This window comes from Hippoglossus stenolepis, chromosome 16 (genome assembly GCF_022539355.2).
Source record: "Hippoglossus stenolepis isolate QCI-W04-F060 chromosome 16, HSTE1.2, whole genome shotgun sequence".
Classification (NCBI taxonomy): Eukaryota; Metazoa; Chordata; class Actinopteri; order Pleuronectiformes; family Pleuronectidae; genus Hippoglossus; species Hippoglossus stenolepis.
In genome coordinates, this window is record NC_061498.1 from 20,035,582 (window position 1) to 20,060,600 (window position 25,019).

The 25,019-nt window shown below is 40.9% G+C and overlaps 1 protein-coding gene across 1 annotated transcript in view; it reads right to left on the minus strand.

The window, feature by feature from the left end:
- igf2bp1 (insulin-like growth factor 2 mRNA binding protein 1) overlaps positions 1 to 25,019 on the minus strand; it is a 55,797-nt gene that overhangs the window by 10,198 nt on the left and 20,580 nt on the right. Inside the window, exons 3-9 of the mRNA XM_047343801.1 lie at positions 9,243 to 9,291; positions 6,080 to 6,131; positions 3,905 to 3,968; positions 3,051 to 3,341; positions 2,264 to 2,398; positions 1,280 to 1,402; positions 484 to 610 (exon numbers count right to left, since the gene is read on the minus strand). Coding sequence (XP_047199757.1) covers positions 484 to 610; positions 1,280 to 1,402; positions 2,264 to 2,398; positions 3,051 to 3,341; positions 3,905 to 3,968; positions 6,080 to 6,131; positions 9,243 to 9,291 — 841 coding nt within the window. The remainder of the gene's footprint in view (positions 1 to 483; positions 611 to 1,279; positions 1,403 to 2,263; positions 2,399 to 3,050; positions 3,342 to 3,904; positions 3,969 to 6,079; positions 6,132 to 9,242; positions 9,292 to 25,019) is intronic.

A 25,019-nucleotide genomic window follows, 5' to 3' on the forward strand; every position in this document is an offset into this window, starting at 1 on the left:
TCCTGTGCCATGTATAAAAATGAACAGAAAATAATGGGGAAATAACATAAAATCTAAATGATAAAACTTAAGGTATGCTTGAAAGCATCTGTTTGTGTATCATGTGTAACCAACAATTCAATGGACAAACACAGTGTGACACACACTCAGGTGGTGTAACCGTCTGTCCTGCCAGTTTTTAATTCATGACATTGGAGCAATGATTTTACACTGGAAAACCTCAGGTGTTCCCTCTGCATGCTGGGAGATAACACCTTTTCTTTTCCAAACCCCACATGCAATTATTCATCCTGAACTTTTCGCTTTCACATGATGGAAGATTTCAATCCTGCATGGCATAAGAATTTGTTTGTTGAGTGCATCCTAAGAAGAACCGTATTGTCTGTCTGTGTGTGTGTGTGTGTGTGTGTGTGTGTGTGTGTGTGTGTGTGTGTGTGTGTGTGTGTGTGTGTGTGTGTGTGCAGTGTTTGTGGGTTCATTTACGCGGCGCGCATTCTCGTAGGCCTCTCTGACCTTCTTCATGATCTCCCCCTCAGCATTACAGGAGGCGTCAGTATCACCTATAACTGTAATGGTTCTCTCCATGTTGTACAGCGTCAGGTCCTGCAGCCTGAACAAATCCGGGGGGGGTGGGGGGGTTGGTTACTATTGATACATACAGGTGATCACTTTTGTCTGACCAGCTGCAGTCCAACATGTCGTGCCTTGGGAGGGGACCTGTGTGTGCACTGGGACACTTTAAAAGCCTTTTTGAGAGGACACATAATGCAAGACTGTTCTTTTAAGAAGAAGCAAAACAATGCTAACCTTCAGCATCTTGAAAAGAAAATCTGAATTACACAGTCAAACTTTTAAAAAAGTATTATTATTTTATCATTGTTATTATTACTATTATCACCCTATAAATATCACTCTTATTGTTTTTATTATAACAACCAGTCTGACAGAGTTTAAATATAACAGGAAGACAACTGAGCCAGTAGCAGTAGCTTTCCATAAAAAATGTCCAGGCATTCAAATTGTTGACGAGTGTCATTAATGCAGTGTATGCAGACGACATTCTATTCTCTGAACATGCACTTTTTTTGCGTTCCTCACTACTCCAGGTCAATGTGATATACCCCTGTGACAAACATCTGTTGTAAGACAATATAAAAGTGATAATCATAGAAAAGGTATTGTAAAATGTGCACATCTTATGTGTGTGTGTGTGTAGTAGTAGTTAGCGTGTGTGTGTGTGTAGTGTGTCTAGTATGTAGCATGTGTGTGTGTATCTTACGGGGAGATGGTGATCTTGGTGTCAGTGTCCTGCTCGACTTTCTTCAGGTTGCGTCCCTCCTTGCCAATGAGGCGTCCGACAAAATTGTTGTGAGCAAGAATCTTCAGAGGAACCTCGTCAGCGCTGAAAACAAATACGAGCATTTCAATATATATATATATATATATATATTGAACACCAAGCACAAAATATTTCACATGGACACAATTCCTTCTTTAAGGCAAAAGACTACACAAACAAAAACAATAATAATGAAAAAGGATTGGAGGGCCAATGTATACCCAGTGAGCACTTTATATAACCCAATCAATCAATGCTATGTTTTTTTTATATTGTTCTAATACCATTTCATCATGACATAATTTATACCAGAAAGAGCGTGGAGGGTTCTTTCAGTTCTGTGATGTGCATTACTGCACATACGTCGTGATAATGACATCATTGCTACCATATGATTACATATTGGTTTTTATTCCATATATGGTTGTGTCTATTGTCATATAAGCCTACAGGAAGGAGTTACCTTGAAAAATGCATTTTTGAACTACATCATTGACATAATTGTTTGACTTCGTCATGATTCATTTATCATATGATGGAAAATACATTTCTGATCAATAGAAGCTTCAGATTGTCTCTGTATTGTTTACAGGGATATCTCGGATTTTTTTTTTTCAGACCATATTTTTGTTCACCTGGACCTTAGACTCAGCTGCTCCAAAACGTAAACATCTCCAAAGGAATATTTACACCAAGTTAAAAATCTCTCTACATGTTACTGTTACTTACTTTCCACTCACACTCACACACACACAACACACACACACACACACACACACACACACACACACACACACACACACACACACACACACACACACACACACACACACACACACACACCACACAAACAAACAAACAAAAACGGTGCCCATTATCAGGTTATGCTGTATCACATTATTGACATGATTGTTGGAAACCTACGTCTTGGTGTCTTTGGCCTCCTGGTGCATGATGTCCAGGATCATGCGGCAGGCGGATGAGCAGCCCTCGGGGGTGGAGTGGATGCTGATTGGTTTCTCCGCAGCACCGGCGTTCTCTTTACGGTGCACGTCAATCCTGCATCGACGGGAAAGATTATGGACAGTTCATAAAATCACGCATTACCAGACTTTCGATGATATTCAAAATGTATGAAGGACACAGCTCGTGGGAGGTCTACATGACAATAAATGACAGTGCATGTGCAATCGGCACATATGTGGCTGCAGCCTGGAACACTAGCGGTTCCCCATTCTTGACAAGAACTTGACACTTCGGTTCAGGGTCGGCACGTGGGTACTAATCATCCTGCCTTTCTGAAGCAACATCCTGAAAGATCACTAGTTAAGTCATTTGCCTGAAGGCAACAGCACACAGCAAAAAGCAGGTTTTATAGATCATATAACATAACTTTTTATTTGCAACACAATTTAAGTTCAAGTCATTGTGAACAAACCCTAAATAAATATTTTTACATAAATATAACCTTAGTAACTATAGATACCAATTATAGTTATTTGCATGTAAATTTCTACAAATACAAATGTTGCTATTTTCCATATATAGGACACTTCATGAATGACTCAGGTCCTACTCTGAGGTAGACGTGTGTTTAAGTGAACGTTTAGAGTTTTATGAATCTACAATATCTATTTTTGAAGACATATGACTCCAGTACAACACTCTGTGGAATCTCACACACACACGCAGATATTAAGACTGCACTCACTTGCTCTGTGTCTGTTTGGTGATGTTGCGAATGGTAGCGCCCTCCTTGCCAATGATGGCTCCGACATACTGTGTGGGCACCAGCAGCCTCAGAGGGATGTCAGCATGCAGAGTTTTATTGGGCATCCCGGAGCTCGGGGACCCACCACGGGGCCCACGAGACCCATAGCCAGGGCGCCGGCCGTTGTCGGGCCCCCGCTGTCCTCCTTCCAGCTCGGAGATCTCATCCGGGATGTAAGAGACACGCAGGGCGTTGTTCTCAAACTGGTATCCATTCAGCTTCTGGATGGCTCTGGGTGGGGGGGGGGTCAAACACAGCAGTTTATTTGTGAACACTTATAACCATAGTTATGAAAACAGTAGTGATAATCTAGGTTGTAACTAGTTGTTGTGTTTAATCGAGTGATAGAATAAAACAGTGTGGTATAGATTGGACATTAAATTATCTAATTGGCATTTTAAAATACGTTGAAAACACTTTGGTAAAATTATGAATTCAGAACTTTAACTTCTAAAGGATTTTTTTTGTGGTACTTTTACTCAAATGTTGAAATGTTTCTTCCACCACTGTAAGTACATGACATTAGACTAATTTCACACTGTAGTTCACTTAAATGACCACTAGATGTCAGACTTGGAGCATAGAACATACAAGTTGCTGTTACCTCAGCTGGTAGTGTGAAGTGACAGTGATGAATGACCCTTCTAGTTGTCTGTGCTTTTTATGAACTATCTTGACACAGATTTAATAGGTTCAACATAAAGCTCTATATCCAGTTTCTTATACATAAAGGCAGAGATTGAGTGAATAGGAATGAGTGGCAGCAGGATGTTAGAGAGGGATGAGGAACTTACTGCCTGGCGTGCTCCCGGGATGCGTATGTGACATTAACCACTGCAGTCTCACTGTCTGTGTTCACTAAGAGAAAGACAGATGAGAGACAAACACACTTTGGTTTTATATGGGTTGATTTGGCTTCACTGGGTTTGCAAGAATCTCATGAAAGCCCCAGTTATTAAATCATTAAGCTGACTGCAGTGGAAAGACAGTTTTACTCTCACGCCGACTGTGATGCTGACCCATTGTCCTCCATTTAATGCTGGTGGGCATAGTGGCAGAGGTCTGCCCAACACACACACACCAATGCTAATATGTTTAACTCTTCAATTGATGAGGCAATTCCAAATGGATCCAGTGAGACAAATCCAAACATTACTTGTAATAATAGGACATTGCAAATTGATTTAGAGGCTTCTGCTTGTGTTTTAAGCACATTACATGTATGCATGTTAAAATTTATGAATGACTGTTGCACACTCTCCAATAAGGTGAGGGCACAAGTCAAAAAGTGCATTTATCCATCTGTTTATAACTCGAATGGTTCCAGGAATAAAAACAAACTGTATTTGTTGGACTAGTTTAAAGGACATTTTCTCTGCGCCCCCAATTTGCCATCCATTCTTGATCAGTTCTTATTAAATATGAATTAGTGATTCATAATAATAACAATAATAATATACAGCAGCAGCACTCTGTTGTGAGGGCAGGATCTTTTTGTTTCCAATCAGTAGAATCAAGTGTTGTCTCCAGTTGAATCTAAGCAGCATCCACTCCTCCAGTGTGAGGAGGGATCATTCACTGTTTGCAGGCCAGATGGGATCTGTAGCCCCACTAACTGTTTCCGGTTCTGTGCCAGTGTCTCCTCTGAGCTGGCTTATCCCCAAAGCACTTCCACAGGTAGGCATCAAGGAGGCTTCCTGATCGAATCATCAAAACTATCTCAAGCGGCTGCTTTTTTTCAGCTAACTATGCCACTCGTCCGTCCTGCCTATGAGCTGGGAGTCGATCAGGGTTCACCATCAGTTCCAGTCACTTAAATGAAAATGTGTCATAAAGGAGAAAAGGAACGAGGAGAGAGGAACCTTCCAGAGAATGATGCATTAACTGACAGCAACTTTAATAGGGCTCTGTTGTGTGTCAGCTGATCTGTGGCATAATAAAGAGATATGATCACTGCATGATTACATAATAATAGGTGAGGTGATCTTATGGAAAGACAACACCAGCGTAACTCATTATTAATGTATATATCATAAAATAAATCCAGAATTAAAAATGAATTGTGTAAATCATAAAAACACTTTCTCGTCACCAAAAATACTTGATTTCCTTCTCTTGTTTGGGGTTGAAATTATTATATGTTTATCAACTGGCTAATTGATTTGTATGCAACAATTTTGATGATCAAATAATCTTTCAAACAAAAGCATTGAACTCTTCCTAGTTCCAGCATCTAAATTATGACAATTTGCATCTTTTCTTTGGATTAAGTGATAACAAATCTAAAAGCTGGTTGGACAAAATTTACTAGATGACATCACTGTGGGCTTCTTAAATGAAAATCAGCAGATTAATTGATAATGAAAAAATCATTTGTTGCAGCCCAGCTCTTTTTTTTATTTATCATTACAAGTTCATCCTGGTCATTCAGGAGAAAGGTGTCCAAACATCTGTCCCAAACAGCTGCACAGTCACAGTTGCCATAAGTCCCATAACATAAGCATTAGACAATTAAGTATTCAACCTTTTACAAATTATAGATTAAATTTGAGACATTAATAGTCGTTATTTATATTAATCAAAACATTTTAACTGACTCTCTATATTTATTTTGAAAACATTGTCAATCCTTTTGATCCGCCACTAGAAAACTATAGCCTAAATATACTTGAGCAGCAGTCGTCCAGCATCAAGTGTTTGTCTTATTAAACTGTTGTGTAATATTTTTAGAAATGATAGTCAAGTTGAAATAGAGAGGCAGTGTGTGTGTGAGAGGCCTAAAGACACTTTGCATGAGTCTGAGAAAATTCACTTTGAGAATGAACATTGCAGTAACGACTCTGCCGCCACCTGGGGGCAGCAAAGTGCCACAGTTTTCCACGATATTTTCATGTTATAATTCTTGAAATCATTTTGACTCGTTGGCTCTTTGTAAGATCAGAGGCGCTTGGAGTTCAGTGACGCATTACCTTGTTCACAGTTCTCTACAGTTCCACACTGGGCCAACAGACCATCCAGCACCTGGGGGAAGAGAGGGAAGCAAGGGAGAGAAAGGAGACACTGTCAGTTCATGTGGAAAAGGCAAAGACAGAGAGTGCAGAATAAACAATGATTAATGAGTCTCCGCAGGAAAAGGGAATCACAAAAATATGAACAGAAAGGGCTCCAGAGCACAACGAGAAACGAGGAAAGACACTGAAACAATCGACACAGTTTAGTTCATCTTCTATGGGCAACACAAAGCAACTGAAGACATGCAAATCTTTTTGTCTTTTTGCTTATGAACAATATCCACGTGCAACTGAAGATATGATTCTAACTCAGAGGTTAGTGATTCAGAGGCAGTGATGCTCTTAAATGATCCAGCGTGGAATGATGACTGACTTATGTCAAATGCCAACAAAACAAATACTTTTGTAGATTAAAGCTGTGATTCTAAAACGTCTTTATATGACGAAGCCAAAATAATGGGATTTTCTTCTAGTTTTGTTTTTGCCTCTGAAACATTTACACAATGTGTGCAAGTTACTGCAGCGATGCACTACCAAAGCTGAAGCTTCTCCAAACCACATTTTAATTTTATTCCATGTTGCTCCCGCTTGCCTTCAGTACGTCACCTAAAATGCTTTTTTTTTTTAAGAGAATAATTGCCTCTCTCCTCGGAGTCAACACTGACTATATTTAATTATTTATTGTCAGAAAGTCTGACACATTTATGTGCTAATTGAAACATTTCAGTTGTTTGGGGGGTGAGATGTCGCCCTCGTGTGGACACAGTTGGCAGGATCGCAGCAGCAGCGTTATGGAGAGGGGGGACACCAAGGCTCCAGCATGATTTACAAACGGCTCTCGCACAGACCCTCTGCCATTAACACAAAAAAATCCCATCACCCTGATTCTCCAGCGCTCCCATCTCCTGCATTCAGTGTTGTTTCATGAATCAACTGGTTAAATGAAGCGAATTGATTCACTTCACTTCCGAGTGACAGAACATCACAGTATTTTAAAATGCTTTTTGTGTTTTGTTTTGGTCCTTCAGCTCCGTGGAGGAGCCACTGCGACAGAATAGTCTTGTATTGATGCAATTTGTAGTAAACTGTAGCTGTCACATAGTCACACACTGTCTACATTCAATACATCTGTAAAACTACTCTTGTAGTAATAGTACCCTAACCCTAACCCTTCAGATTTTAAATCATTTATTAATGACCACACAACCAAGTGGATGGAATTCTTTTCTGTACAGTGTGGAGCAGCTCATCTCAACATGAGATCTAACAAAGACATCGACATAGACGGCGGTGACACAATCACACTAGACAATATAAGGACAGGACAATATCACATACAGTAACATTATAGTGCAGAGTTTTTAACGTGCACGTACATCATGGTGAGAGTTCAGAGTCCTTATGCATGTTGGGAACAAACACTTTTTGAAATGGGCGGATTTGGAGGATAAGGATCTTTGGCGCCTCTTAGAGGGTAACAGTTGAAACAGGTGCCGAGCCGGATGGGAAGGTCAGGGATGATTTTTGTGATGCTGCCTTTGTGGTGCAGGGATTGAACAGGGGGGGGGAGGGGGGTTCCAGTGATCTTTGATGATTTGTCCACTATGTGTTGTTGTTTTTTACATGAGTGACTGTTGTAGGCTGCTGTACAAAACTATTATGAACCGAGTATGTGGCTGTGCAGAACTGGACGAGGAGGTGACGTTTGACTTTGAATGTTTTGTTTGTTTTGTCGTAAACACTGCCCTGTTTGACATGATAGGTTTATAGCAGCCGGACAGTGGACAGCAGCCTGTAGCAGAGAGCACTGGCTATCTACCATGGCTGCCAGAGTCATCATGTCTTTACACTCATGTACAATCCAGAGTTTTTGTCCTGACATCGATGCTGCTGTAACTCCTGCTTCATGCTGCAGGTTATACTGACAGAACCCTGGAGCACAGCACTGTTGGTCACCTCGATGACTCATTTGTTGAGTTTTAACAATCCAAAGAGCTACAGATTGAAGCTGCTCAGCTCTGTTCACGTCAGCAGAACAAACTTGTGGCAGCTGCTGAAATCATCGAGAACAATATACTTATTTCCAAAGGTTACTGTGTTCAGAATGCTTGTGTTGTTGAAACCTTCTGAATAAACTCGTGAAGCTGGTCTGTAATCACCATCACTGTCTGTCGCTCTACTCTCTCCTTATGTTCCCCGTCCCTCTCCGCTGCCACTATCAAATAAAGGCTAACGACTTTACTTTTAAAAGTTGTCATTAACAAGAAGACAAGAGCATTTATTATGTTTTTTGATGGGAACATCTGCCTGTATTTGTGCTCAGTCAGCTTAGAAACACAATGCAGCAGCAGCAGTAGCAGCAGCAGCAGCTGGACACCTGTTCAGTCAAAACTGAGCATTTTGGGGGGAAAAGATTTTGTCTATGCAGGACAACCAGGAGCTGGGTTTTTTTTTTGACATGAACTACGCCCATTGGGACCAGACTTTCTCTAACTCTGGAGCGTCCAGGTGAGGGGTGGAGCAGCAGGCGGAGGCAGGACGTAACATAGAAAGTTCTGCGGTGAAGATCATGTTGTTGTTTACAGCACATCGACCGTGTCTGCCCTTATCACCAAGAACTCTCTCAACACCTGTCAAGTGTCTTCTGGCACTGTTTTTTTCATCCTGAGATTTGGCTGGCAGGAGAAACTCCAGAGAAAGTCTGGAGCCTCTCATGCAGACATTTGATTTCTCAAATACAGCCGCCGAGGGAGAATGTCAGGAGATTATCCGGAATTCTGTCTGAAAGCAGCTAGTGACACTAGTGATCAAATTATGGGGCAGAACTGTGCCACATTTCTGTATTTAAAAAACAGCCGAAAATAAGGGTAAATACCATTTCATGGGAAAAAGGTATTCCCAAATCACCCGTTGAAGAGACTCTTGCAAAAAGAAACCAACTTAGCGTCCTCGTTGAAAACCAGGCGTGCAGTACATTGACAAGTTGCTCATTACAGAACAACAATTTTCACAACATGTTGTTGTAGGTGGTAGTAATGGGAGGTGGGTGTGAGGAGTTTGAGGTCACAGGAACACACATGTAAATGATCCCAGCAAAAAAAAAAAAGGTTTAGGAACTTACCTCCCACTGTAGATGAGGTGGAATGTTTCTGATCTGCAGTTTTCTAGTCCTGTGGAAACAAAACACGCCGTATGAGCAAGTTTGAACAATTCTGCAAATTGCCAAAAAAATCTGGATGTGAAGAAGGAAGAAACACACCAAACAACATCAGTGCGTGTGTGTGTTTGTGTGCACGCCGATGACAGGTGTAACACTGCCCCGGCTGTTATACTGAGGGTGTTGGGGGGATGAGAGAGTGAAAGGAAGAGGAGGCCCCTGAATGAAAGCAGAACGTGTCTTGAGAGACAAGCAGACAAAACAGACAGGAAGAGGAAGACAAGCCTTTTTGAAGTAACTTCCACTGATACCGACAATTAAAGCAAATGTCTGAACGACCAACTCTGACTGCTTCAAACTGAATGTTTGAACCAGGACAATGATCTGGTTGTCACCATCCGCCCAAGCCCTATACACATGCACTGTATGAAACGGTTAATGGACTGTATATAGCTCTTTTCTAGTCTTACCGACCACTCAAAGCGCTTTACAGTACAAGTCGCATTCACACATATATTCATTCAGCGCTTCTATATGCTGCTCTTCTCACACTGTCAGCACAGCCATCAGGGCAATTCAGGTTTCCGGAGGAGCTGGAGATCCAACCACCAGCCTGCTTGATGTGGATGATCGACTCTAACCCCTGAGCCACAGCCACCTTGAGAGACCAAATATTTAGGCCCCACCTCTTCTTTGGAAACAACCCTGCTCACAGATGCAGCAGCTGAGAAGTGAGTTGTGTGTCTTCTATGTGTGGAGATATCTCTTGTCTCATCACAACACATCACCCATGTGGTCCCTCGGATTTCCCCTACACCATCTTTATCACTGCCGCTTTGAACCCAGGTAGGAATGATGTGCAATATGATGATATATACATGTAGCTCATGTGACAAGAGAAAAGTGTCTATCCTGTCATCTTATGATTTATTGTTTACTTGGTTTTGCCACAAATCATAATCTCTTTTCACAGCAATATTGTTGGTTGGTCCACTTGGCCCGGATGCAGCCAGGAAATGTGCATGACGGCAACACAAACAAACACGAAGGAGAGTGAACATGACACACAACAGGAGAAGGACTGTGCTCATACCTAAGAGACCAGCTGCTTGGGTCGCATGGAAACAAGTGAAACACCATTTCCTACATGGATGTATACAGGACAGGATGTCTACATCCTCCAACCCAGTGCAACTGCCACAGTCTGCCATGATGGGGATTCAGCTCCACTCGTTCTGAGTAAAAAAACACTGACTCCACAGCCAGTGGTGGGACAGTGTCCTGCTCAGCCACCCACACACAGTGGGCAGGAAGGGTCCTCTGCTGAATAAAAGGGGGACATGTGTCCAGTAAATATATTTTAATCAGTTTTTGAGAGTGAGCGTGTGTGCAAAGAGATTTGCCCTCATAGTCGCCGCGCGTGTCTCCTCCTTGACCGCTTCATTGTTGCACATAGACATCCTCTGAAATAACCCCCCTCTCCTCTTCCATACATAAGGAACACACATTGTTGATTGTGCTGAAGAATCTGAGTGGAAATAATTATTTCAGATAAATCTGTGTATGTTCATACACATTATTGTATTTTTTAAAAAATGCTTGTTCTCTGTATAGCCTTACAGAAAGTGGACCCATACAGGAAACCCAAACAATTTCCCTTTTGCCTCCGCTAAGGAGCATATGTGTTCACCCCTGTCCGTTTGTTGGCCTGTGTGTTTGTAAGAAAGAGTATCTACAAAAACTTCAGGCCGGATTACCACATACTTGGTGGAAGGATGTGGTATGGGTCAGAAGAGAACAAATGGATCAGGGGGCGGATACAGGACATTTCTTTAACATTACAAGATTGAGATTTCTACTGATTTCCCAGATAAGAATTCATGGATCTTGATTATTTGATGGGACTGATTTCTGTTAATGTGTAATTTGGTGCAGCTCTAAAGGGACTGATGGGCCTTGGTGGAGGTATGCGCTCTACCGAGTGTTAATCTAGGTGTTTCTGTCCAAACTCAAAGTCCCATATAAAACACTTACTCTCGAAAATTGTCTAGGTGCTCGGAACAGGGTTGACTCATGACAATGTGAATAGGTTTTTGAAACCCGACCCTACGTAGCACAAATTTTGCATATGTTGTATTTGTGCTGCACTTTTGACCCTCGGCCTCCTTGTGTTGAAGAGCTGCGGGATATTTGGATGTGGGCCTCACTGGAAATCACTCTCGATAACTTAAATGTACTAATAGAAAAGAGTGCTGTGTCCTATATTCACCGCTCCTTATTCACGCCCCACCCACGTGAGAATCAGTGGCCCTAAACCCCAACAACAACAACCAACCCCCCAACTAAACCCCACCCAAACCCCCCAGGAGGCTCCAGCACAGATGAATAGTCTTTTGTGCATCGAGAATACCTGACCACCCCCCTATTCTAAAAAAAATGGAAAAGCCCTCTGATCCTCAATCAATGCTCAGTTAAATCACAAACTCCACCCCTAAAACCTGTTAAATACACATAAAAAGCGCCCTGTCCCCTACATCTCCACATAGCATCCACCATACACAACAACAAACCACCAATAATGACCCACAACACAGACACACAAAAAGTTCTTACTTATCACCACATCAATCCCCGGTTATCCTCTTTGCGCCATTCCAAACCACACACACACACACACACACACACACACACACACACACACACACACACACACACACACACACACACACACACACACACACACACACACACACACACACACACACACACACACACACACCCCCATCAAGCCAACGGGCGAACTTGCTTGACCCCTGTCATCCCTGCCTGCCAACCCACGGACTACCCCATTGGCTGAAACCATGGCAACAGGTTAGGAATGGGTGGAGAAAGAAGGTGGATGGGCGGGTGGATGGATGACAAACGAAATGCTTCGCATTTGCTTGTACTCATCAGTTACCTCATGTCATTTGAAATATCTTCGACTCATACCCAAGGCGTTGTGTTGTGTTATCAATCAGTGCGTCACAACACCATTAGCATAAGGCATATTAAAAGTACATGAAGCCTCCTTGAAACAGTTGTCATCAATAACTTGTATTGAATTATTTGTTATTAATACATATACCTGAAAAGCAACAGCACAGTTGAATAGATTTGGAAGTGAGTAACAATTGTCAAAAGCGACAATATTAGGTTTGGCTGAGACCCTCATCCCTGACTCACTGTTGATATGCAAAGATGGAAACACTTTGTCAATGGAGCTTGTAAATGTCTGAAGTTAAACATAAGAAAAAAAAACCACTGTGCTGTCGAGGTTCCTCGCTCAGCTCCCATCTCCAGCAGAACAAAGGAGCGGAGAGAAAGAGGAGGAGAAAGAAAAAAGAGGCCAAGAGAATGAAAAGAGTGTGGTCCTCGAGGAGGAGGTGGAGGAGAGTAGCGAGAGAAGAGGAAGGCATTGCTTCTAGGGGGGGGGGGTCAAGGGTCAGGGGTTAGAGCTCTTCAGACCAGACAGAGGTGGCCCCCTAGAACCACAATGAGCTGTGTCTGTGGGTATGAGGGTGTTGTGCTGCCCTTTCATAGACACAAAACGCAACATGGACCTGAATAACTAGAAGCCAGTGGAAGAGATGCAAACCCAATCAACATGACCTTTTAAGAGTAAATTCAACATCAGTGTTGCTTTCCTTTCAATTCTTCGAACAAAGCATGAGGCACAACCTCTCCACCTAACCATGTTCACTGTCAGGCCAGCCATGTTGGCCAATAGCCGTATAAACAGGTTACAACTCATTTTCAGGAAGATGTACCGAGTGTTGCACGTTCATTGTTGCATGCAAAGGCACAGGCATGTGGAGCTGCTTGCTTCTGGAGGAGGTGCCCCACAATTCATTGCAACAAGTAACTGTAACTGACAGACTGTCGAAGAACTTAACTCTATAGTGTTGACTTTTTGACCTCGTCGATGCCGCAGGTTTTATTGCTAATATGTCGTTCTCTAATAAACGATTGCATTCACGCTGCTTTGGTGACATATGCTTCACCTGATTTATCTACTGATATTCCGCCTCTTACATGACACTGGCTAAAATGATGAGTTTATTCTCATAACACCATGACTTCTTCTTTCTTTAAGTGGCCCTAATGCTCTATTGTCGTATTGACATGTGAATATGTAAGATATCATATCAAAAACACCAGTTAGGCAGACAAAATCTAAAATGAACTTGTGTGTTTTTAAAACATTGTTCTTCAGACACTTCACATGAGATTTTCATATTTGCGGTGACTATGTCAACAAATAGGTCAACTTTCATTAGCTATACAACAACCTTTTTCAGCCTTGTCACAGTGAATTCTTGTGATAATCCAAAAATCCCTTTGAAAGCTGAAGACATTTTTAAAACCCACAACATTAATTTAACCGGTGTTTTTGCTCCCCACATCTGAAGAGTGGACACAAGTTGCAGAGAACCTGGAGGCCTCACATTAACACAAGTTGCCAGTTGGATGTCGAGTTGTGTGAAACGTGGAGTGTGTGTTAGCTTGGCACCATAAGCCACAAATGAACAAACCTCTGCTTTATTGATAATCTGGCCAGTAGGAATGGACAGTAAAACCCTGGCAACTGTTTGCTGTGGTTTACTGGCTTTCCTATAAACATATAGATGCATCCACTTGCTGTTGTGCAGCTAAATGAGTCCACCACTAACAGGATGTGTGTTAGTGTCGTAAGCAGTAGTGCTTCTTGAGTTGATAAAAAGCAAAAATTTTGGTCAATGAAAACCTTTCTGAATAAAACACATCTTCATGTGAATGGGACATGGGCGTGATGTCACTCACAGCCACACAAGCATCTCAAGTCCTAGATGAATTCAGACCCTGTGTTAGAATAAATGTGTTGTCGTTAGAACTCACAGTGGGACGTTTCCAGAAAGGGGCGAGTTTGACAGGTTTGACTGACTTTCTTCTGAGGCGTATACAACTCAGATAACTACTTCATCTTACATCCAATCAGATACATTCATACTGATCAAGCCCATATTTGTTGTATAAAATATTTTGCAAAACAGTTTTTACTGTACTGAGCATTTGCAGCTGTCTCCAGGGGTTCAAGTGACTTGACCAAAGCTACTTTCAGACATGCACTGAACTCCAGAGATCCTCCGCACTTCCCCCTGGGGATGTGTATGTGTGAACACAAATGTCCAAGTTTCTGTGGACTTTCTCTGCCTGGCCTCCTATAGCATTTAGTCCGCAGAAAGTCCGTATAGTAGTCGATGTAAGAACACAGCAGGGGATCAGATGAATGAGGTGAATCCAGCCGAGGAGGTCGCTCTGGTCAAATTTAAGAAAGCCCTCCTCAGGCAATGATGACAGCTTTCCCTCTTGGTCGCATTTTAAAGTGGAGGCATGTTTACTGCCCAGGAGCGATATTCAGGATCAACAGGAAATTGTGGGGCTGGTGAGTGAAGCAAGGGACCATATTCGTGGTGTGACCTTACTGAAGCCAGTTATCACAAGAAACGTCCTCAACTACCAGCACCAAACAACTCGGGCATCGTCTAGAAGCTTGTATTCCAGAACCGACTTTTTGTTGACACACTTCGGTTTTTGTACAAATTTAACAAACAAGAGGCATCATGTTAATCAGTGAGCTCTGGAGGTGCATATCGTTGTCTTCTTTTCTTATTCTCAGCAGGAAATGAACATGTGACAGGATTTTGTTCTCTGCAGCAAGGCAAATGAAACACATTCGGAGATTGTGGTGGCCAGTATATCCAATACCTGTAAACCATCATGAAAACAGCTAGGCGCACAGTTGACTCTCAGACGTCCTCTAGCAAAACGCAAATGCTAGCTGAAAGCTTGAGGAGAACAGAAGTGCAGGGGGTTAATATTTTATAAGAGCTATGTGGCCAGCAGAAAATCTCAGATGAATTTTTTATTTCTAATGGCGAGAGACAACCAAACACCATCGTTCAGCATTTATATTAACCTCCTCAGCGGCCAGATATCCTGTCGTCTAACCCCATCTGCCCGTCCTACTGTCATCGCTTCGCCCCCAGACCCTTATAATAAACACCACTATCATCGCTGTTTCGTTTACTAATAATTTGAGTTAAACACTCTGTCGATGAATACAGAGAGGAGTTGAGGTCATGTAGGAAAAGGTCAGCTGCAAGTGAAAGCTTCTGTTTTATTCTACTACAGGTGGTATGAGTCCAACCAAAAACAAAACTCATCAACACCTCTGCTTTATCATAAAGCCACTTTCTAATTCAACCTGGATGCAATGACCTTGAACACAGCAGTGATACACTACAACTGATACACTAAGATTACTAACAAGCTTCCAGTTAATACTCTCTCTATTCCATGTACTTGTTGCGCCCCCTCCTGATTACTAATAGTATTAAAAACAAATCACCAATTTACTTGTATTTTATTTTTCTTGAACTGTGCAACATTTCCTTGGAAACAAAAAATTAAGGCATTAGTCTTAGTTGCTAAAGAAATGGCAAAATAAAAAAGCATTTTTAGAATTTGAATGGCACTCAGAGTGCACATTCCTCCGCCCGGGCCCAACAGTCCCCTTATGAAACCACATTTTAATTCACTAGATCTGGATTTTTATTTGAATCTGCACCAAACCTCACACACTCATAAATATCAGACCCCTAAACATGGCGCGTTTTGCATTTTCTAAGATATTTATGAACATGTAGCAAAAAGCCTCATAATGCAATGTTTGAGAAGTGGAAACGACATTCCTGGATCTGCCCCCTGATTTGGATCTGCACCTAAATGTAATAGGTTCTTCCTAGAGTATTTTTTTGAAAAAATGTACACAGATTGTGTCTCTTTCTTTCGCATCTCCTGCTCCCTTTCTACCGCCTGTTCCTAACACCACTCCATTTCCTTTTCTGCCCTCCCTTCTTCCGTTCATCTCCAGTCCCTCTCCTGGGGGCAGATGTATGCACAAAAACCATGCATACGCCATGTTCTGCACATGAACTGGTATTTATAAAAGAGTCATGTACAGGGAGAATGTGCGCACCTCACGCAATCTTCCGATGAGGCACACAGAGAGCCAGCTGAGGGTGATATGATGAAGAGCTCAAGGGTAAAATAAAACCTAACCTTGTGGTTTAACACTATGTTTAACATCTTTTCTTTATTGTGGTGTCAATTGTGAAACCTATACAACAATTAAATTTCAATCAGACTAATTTATGAGAGTAATCTAAATAAGCATTTATGAGTAGATAACGTGATCATTTGTATTTACGTATGCTATCACTTCCTCATCAGCGATCCTTTAAATTAATTAACTGAATATTTCTTGAGGGGAAAATAAGTCCGAAGAGGAGGTATGATGAAGTGTAAGGAAGAAGAGGAGGAAGTGTAAGGACGGAGGAGGTAATGGTACTGGAAGAGAGGGATTCCACACAGGTTAGCCTGAGCGGAGCGCATCAGTCAAGGGGAGGAGAGTGTGGCAGCTGCCAACTGTAAATATGTGGAAATGCACGAGTGTGAAACAGAAGTGTTCAGCAAAAGAGCAAGTGTGTTTTCACACTCCCTATACGCACGGGAAGGATTACTCCTCTACTGCGTTTCATAATAAATCAAAATCCATAATAAAGATCGAACTGGAAACTTGTTTTATTAGAAGAATTACGGCGATGTTGCAACACAGAAGTAACAAAACTTGAAATTAATCATGTTTCAATAGTTGTTACAAGCGTGAAATGGTCATTGAAATAAAACTCTACAATACGTATGCCGTTTAATAAAACAGACATCTTTCTAATTGTGTAAACTGCTGAGAAGTGACTGAAATGTGTAATTTATGAGCTCATCGTGGAACATCCTCAATGACCTGAGATGATGCATAATGTCTCAGCTCCTTTCCTCATGATGCTTTTCTGTCTTTTCTCTTTTGAAGCCTACATTTTCTTGTTTTTATCTTATACAATATATATAGAATATTATTATTATGACTTCTACAACCTTCACCTAAAATCTTAAATCAGAATTTGACTCTAAGAACAACTACTTCTGAGGAGGGGGTTCAGTAGTTGGGATATTGTAATAGGGGTTTATTCAGCCAACAAGAATACGTTTTCCTTCTAATAATGTCAAATTGAGACCCCTTCCAAAAAATGATGCCGCTGAACTCAGCTCTACCATTGGAGAGTGGCCTGACAGCACAGATGTAATCTACACAGGCACTCAAGTGTGAAGATTTCCACATTTCCTTCCCATGAAGTAATTTAAAATGTTTTATACCCAATAGAAGAAGGCAAAAGAAAAGGAAATGCTGCACATTATTCAAGGTGGCATAAATAGTGGAGCAAAACACTACATTTTCTATTAACTAAAACACATATCTCCTTTTAACTCACATTGTCTTCTACTGATCCTTTTCATTATTATTCGACAATAATTCAATAATGCTCGTCGTTGTTGCTGCTCTCCTCACAATCCTATCAGGAGAACGCACAACAGAATGTGGCGCCATATAGGAGAAATATTCATACAAATTCACATTATGTGATAATGATGAATTATCGCATGTGTGTTTGCAGATGTCTTTGGCGACACACACATGTAGAATAGAAATGAACAGACAACATGTGCTGTAGAATTTCACCATGTGATCTTACTATTGCATAGCCTGAAGAGGAAGCGGTGCGAGGGAAGTTACAATGTAACGCAGGGCGGGCGACATGTTGGAGAGAGAGAGGGAGGCCTCGGCCCTGGAATTCATTTAGGGAAAAGAGAGGAGGGGGTTGCAACAGTATGGGTCAAAGTTCAGGCTCCGTTCTCCACTCTGACCCCGCCTGCAGCTGGTGCGACAGACCTCCATTTTGGAGAGGCGAGGGTCTCCATTTTGAGAAGGGTTTTTTTTTTCCCCTTTTTATTTTTACAATAAAAGGCAACAGGGGTATTTTTTTCCAGATGCAGAAATCAAAATAAGGACACAATTCAATTGTTTTTTTTAACAAGTTTCTTGTTTTAATGTTACTGTCTCATCTTCAAATACCAGAAATTAAGGTTTGGACTAGCAAAATTGAGATTTATGAATATTGTGTTTTAATATTAAAATTATAAAATTGATATCATGGAATTCTTTCATATATATTGTTTTTTACTATGCTTGTTTTCCAGAAGCGAGAACAAAATCTGTCTATTTTCAACACTGGATCGGGAGACATCTTTCTAATAGTAATAATGTATAGACATTGCCAAAGAAAGGTGTAACAATGTCTCTGGGCATTAATCACAAACACAACACAAATGTCTGTCTTAAATTTAAACAGATATTGACTTGCAGGGTATTTTCTGTGTAACAAACTTCTAGTACTCTGTTGATTAGAATGTACTGATAAAGAGTCCAAAGATTTTCCAATATAGATTACTTACAAATCTGGACCAAAAGGACATGGCAGCAGGAAAACTATCTTTTTTTAATTAATGACCGTATGCAACGTTATCATTTCTTGTTGCAGTATTCAAGCACATCTCTTACACTAGTGTTATCTTGGGCTGTAGTGAAGACAGGCTAGCTGGTTCTTCTGCCTCCTTTGGAAGACGTGTGGAGGGAATCACATCCCTAACTGTGACTAACTCCTCTGGGTTCACAGGGATGTCAAAGGTCATCAACAATCCATTGACATTTAACTACTGTTCTACTAGAATTACACAATTTGAGCAAAGTTTTTATAGGTTTTTCTTATACTTTTTATTAAATATAACATTGTGACTATTACCAGATGAAACATTTGTGTAAACAAGACCAGGCTGAAAGCAAAACATTTTTCGAATTTGTATTTATACAACAGTATAAATTGAACGCCTCAAAACTAAGAAAGAAATAGAAATAGGAATACAACTACAAATAGATGTAGAATTATTTAGAAACTGCTTTATCCAGCTAGTTCTAAAAGGTATTCTCAAGAGTTGTGAAATCAAGCAATTTGGGTCCGATTATTCATAATAAGTAGATTTGTTCTTGTTTTTCCAAATAAAATTGTATAGAAATGTATCAATGGTGTCACTGATCTGCTTATTGACCAACTTATGGATAAATCTTCGGCCTTTTATGGATACGTTTATCATTGATGAAGATTGATGATGTTGATCCTCAAATAGTGATCTTTTATAGCATGTCATAAATGTGAGGAAAATGTTCACATTGATAGCACTGGGCACTGAAAGTTGACTGAAATACGTGAGGCTTAAAGAGAACCATCAAATCACAGCCTGTGCCCTTGGTGGGAAAGCCCTCCACTGCTGAGGAGATGCTCCACACCTCAGCTCCCCCTCAGCCACCTCCCCCTCCCCCTCTATTAGCCATTTTGTGCTGCCTATATCGCCGCTTCATGTTATGGACGCGCTGCAAGCGAGGGAGGGGGATGTGTGTGTGTGTGTGTGTGTGTGTGTGTGTGTGTGTGTGTGAGAGAGAGGGGGCTGCATGCCCACAGGAAGGCAGTGTAATGAATCTATGGTTCTCATTTATAAACGGAACTCTGGGCCTGATGACTCATAGGCTTTAAGTTGGTGACCTTTTTATATATAAAAAGCCAACATAACACATGGGTTCTCAACATTTCAGCAAAAACTCACCCTTTGAATAAAGCTGTGGCGTTACCATGTGTGGCTCTGACATGAGCTTTCATTTTACAGTGATTACAGTTGCTAAGATTTTAAGTGACCACATTGAAACAACAATATGAGACAAAGTGTGGATGTGTAACCGTAACAGTTAGTAATGAAAGGAGGATGGGGCTGCTGTATCTGCTCAGTAAAGGCCTGAGACATGAGAATGTTTCTCGTTTATTTTGCCTGAAACCTATTCGTGATTTATATTTTCTTTACAAGGAACCAGCATCTGATAAACCTCGCCAGAGGAGGCTGCCTGTAGGTCAAAGACAAATCGCATCTCAGCTTTCCCACAGGCTACTTTTCCATATGTGCTTTCTTTTCTCCCGCCATACTATTTCCACAGGTGTGTGGACAGCAGCCACATTCCCTGGTTCAATAAAAACAACACCTTCCTCCCTCTTCTTCTCCCCCACTCTCTCACACACACACACACACGCGCACAAATCCATGGATACACGTGAGAGCCAATGCGCGGCCATCTTGACCAGGCAACGCCCATTTACTACAATGAGTGTGCGGTCACATGACAACGGAGAATTCACCAGAAGAACTGGGTGAGCACATGCAGCATACATGAGAGGAGGAGGCGATCGAACCACATGCGCCATTACGTGAACATGGGATCCTGCAGGCGCTGTGTGGCACGAGACACCATCATGCAAACCCTGGTTTATCTCACAGCTGCCGTAACACAGAGGACGCATCTGGATCATATACTGATCTATAGATTAATTTATATGGAATAATAAATAGAATCATAATAAATAGTACATGATTTAACTCCATCAACATAGAGACACACCTCCCTTCGTGCGCGCTCACAGGCATGCGCGCGCCCCCTTCCCTCTGAGGTTCTCCACAACTTCACCTACATCAAACAGCATCTGTGTGGATACTGTCGTTTCTATGGCAACGTCACTAAATTCATATCAATTAATTTTGTCCAATTATCTCGACACGGAGACACCTCATCCTCGCGGGCGCGCGCAACCTCCGCTTTTTTCTTTTTACACTCGTAAGGAGGAGGAGAGCGGACGAGCACGCGCGCGTCCCTCCATTCATGAAGTGCGTAAAAACTACTCGGGAGTTACTACAGGCGGGGGAGGAGGGGGAGGCAGAGAGAGGGGAGGGGGAGGGGGATTATCCATGCTATAGAATGTGTGCCATGAGCCGCTCACGCCTCCGACGCACCGAGGGGGTGTCGGTGCCATGGCGGCCACAAGAAGGTTTCCCCGTCCCGGTGCTTTCAGCTCACAGGCACCGGGGCTCCCGCCCGCGGCGCACAGGTGAAGGTTGAGGAGTTAAGTTAAGTACGCACACTGGAGGTTTCTATATGAGCACGGATCAGGTCTGACATCGAAAACAACGAGCCAAGGAACCGAACCCGACGCTTCCCTGGCAGGAGGCGACATTTGTTTCCAATTTACTGGAGGCACAAAACTGAAGGAGTGAGGCGTAATACCAACAGATCCATGCCACGTAACGCTCCGTTCTCAAAGTCAAACGACTAAACGATGAAATGTCCCTTCGTGTCCCATATTTCTTTACACTTGTTTGTATTATTTTGTTAAGGAGTCTCTACATGATCAAGCAGAATGACTAAAGATGAGCACATCGCTGCAGCATATGAACCTGGTGCAGTCACCTTCTCCATTTTAAATCAGAGAGTGAAGCTCTTTCCTTCTTTTAACCTTTAAAATCGTTTGACACAATTTCAATCGACTTTCTTCAGAAAAGCAGCGAGATCAACAATGTTGGCGTTAAAAAGTCAAGCAGCATTTCAGACCTGAAGGCCACTCCCTGCTCCAACAATGGCTCAATGTTCACTTCGAAATCCACACCGACATGTCTACCGTGTCATTAACACGTTTTACATAAAGAGACTAATTTTGTTATTTTTAATATTACAAGAAAATTGCACACTCAATGATTCTGATTTCCAAAACAGTTTTTTGCAATTAAACTGACATGTGGTTTTTAGTATTATTATAGCTTATATCTGGCCTTGCATTATTTGATATGAAAAAGGAATACACTTATTTATTTTTCCAATCTGGCAGTTGTAACTATTTTCTTTTTTTTTTTCAAAAATAAGTGGGAACTGGTAAAGGTAAAACCAAGGCTTGATCAAAGACAAGAATCTGAATGAAAATGTCAATTAAAAAAAAATCTAGTAAGTAAATAAGAAAAAAGGGAAATTGGTGAATCTTGGTGTAGTTATAACAGAATTCGAATATGCGAATGGTTTTTATATGCATCAATACACCTACAGCTATTTTTAAACATCATTCAGAAAGCATTTTAATAACCAGTCTTGCCATTTTTAAAACTGAAAAGACAACAAAATGTTTAGTCACCATTTCAAATGCATGGTGAAGAATCTGCAAAGGACTAAAATGAAACTAACTCAAGGATTTAAAAAAAATGTGTTTAGTTTATGAGATATTCTTTATTTTAACAAGGTTTGCCTTGCTAAAATTGTTTCCACATGAAGGCCTAAGTGACATGAATGGAATTTTAGGACATTAAGAGTAGTAAGTAAAGCTCAAAATGAAACATTCTAATATGTTCAATTTTTTTCCAAAAACAAATGAATAATAATGACATTTTAAAGGCATTTTAACTGATTAATTTACCTTTTCAGTGTTTAAACCTCAGACACAATCCAGTTTACTGGTTTGGATATAATACACTTGCTGACTCTTTATAATAGATACAAAATTAATTCATACAATATTTGTTAAACTGAGTCTTAAAAGTTTAATCAGACGCATCCGGTTTGATTTTAAGTGCTACAGGGAACTGAGGAAAGAGTGAAAAACAATCTATTTTTAACTTGTTTCATGATGGAGTCACAAGTGAAAGGCTGAGGAGGTTTCTGCTGCAGCTGGATTTCAGCAAACACACAGGACATAGTATGATAGGAGCACAGAGCGACTCAAGATGAGGTTTGAAATCTTAAATGTCCGTTGATAGATGCAGGCCCTACGAGTGTGGGAGTTGCCTTTCTACCATGAAAGTCGCTATACCTCCACATACTGCAATGACTCACAACAAATTTGTCAGTCAAAACACAAATTTAATGTGACAATTTAATAAATATGAACAAATAATCAATCTTTGTTAACTATTTTGTAACCATAAGAACATTTGTAATGTATAACTCAAATGTTATACTTTCTTTAGATATTTCCTGTTGGTTGAAAAACATATTTTACTCTGTCGGTGTCTTACTTCTATGAATGGGATGGAAAACCAAGGCAAAATTCTTCTGGATTTCTTGATTGATTATTGATCAAATAGATTATCTAATAAAAACATACACTGCTGCCATTCAACTCTTAATGGCAACACAGAAAAACTGCTTGCATAAAAATATGTATGTTCATAATCGTGATTAGTATTTTCTGGAGGGTTTTCTACTTGGACTGAGTGAATGTAAAGCGAACAGGGGCCCAGCCTCTGTGTGCGCCCCTTTTCAAAAACAAAATGGGGGAGAGAGGAGGAAGACAGGAGGGAAGGAGGGGGTTCCTGCTTTGTCTAAATGATGCGTGTGTGTTTGTGTGTGCGTGTGTGCATGTGCTTGTGTAAGTGATGTCAGGCTTCACTTTGTTTTGAATCAGCATGGAACAGGGCGGGACCAACGGCAGCCTATAGAGTAGCAGGAAGGAAAGGAGCTGTCTCTATACCACGAGCGCATGCATGTACGCACACACACGTGCACACACACCAGCCTCGCCTCCCTGGATTTCATTTCCTTGTTTGCAGATTTGAACAGCAGAGGGCCGACTGAGTCACCCTGATCCTCTGGTTGGCTCTTCTCTTACAAATCCTGCAAACGATGTTACTGTAATATTACTGAGGAAATGCTGATCTAAGAGGGGGAATTAATCCTGACATAAAAATGTTAATTCTTCATCCCACTTACCTGAACAGGCCAGTGAAAAACCGTTGAAATACATAAAAATATCAGTCTAAATACTACTATTAATACCGTATAATGCAAGGAGTAATATTAAAATAACAATAATGCATCACAGAATAGAAGAACATAGTAATAGTTTAACTAGGATAAAGTTCAGATTTTGACATCCACACATTGTTGAAATCATACCACGGGGCAGGGCCCGCCCCAAACCTTTTTTGGGGCCCTAAGCAGATTTGAGCCCCTCTCCCCCTCCTCAGTGTCCCTGTAAATACCATGAATTATGTCATCATCTCTATGGTCACATGTGGTCTCGAAAGGAAAGTGCTGCACGTAGATGCACTGTATGAATGTGTGTGTGAATGGTTGAATGGCAAAAACTACTGTAAAGCACTTTGAATGGTCACTAAGACTAGGGAAGCGCAATATAAATACAGACCATTTATATCTAATGTTTCTTTAGCAACCACAACCCTGATATAGCTTAATTAAAATGTTTTTTTTGTCCCCTCAGTGCACATGTGTGACTTTCCTGCTTAAGTTAAAGTTTGCCATTGGCCCTTTTCTTCCTTTCCCCTTATTATTATTATATGAAGAAAGAATTAAATTAAATTAAAGATCCCCTACAGACATGTTTAAAACTTGAACATGCTCTGGAAAATAATAATTTACATCTGATATGAGGGCCTTTTTGTGGAAACAAAATAACAATTAACCAACATTTTTTGTTATAACAAATAACAAAAAATCTTCAAATGAACCTGCCACTCTTGCTTTAATAAAAAAAATATGACACTTCAATATTTGAATATCTAAAAAACTAAATATTAGACTATTAACATTACTTGACACAAAATGTCTTCCAATTTCACAGAAATGTCACTCTCAGTCCATTAAACTCCTTAGTAGGAAACAATGGCTCACTGTATTATCTTTATTTTATTTTTCTAAGAAGAATTAAGGTGCTACATTTATCGAGGTCAGTGGAGGTGGGTGGGGGGGGAATGTGACTGTCACACCTTTCTGTAGTTACATTCAGGCAACAAAAGCACTTTATCTAAAGTTGGTTAAGATGGTGGTGTTGGTTCAACAGAGTTGTGAAGGTCTAAAAAGAATTATTGAACAGTTTAATTTTGCTAAAACCA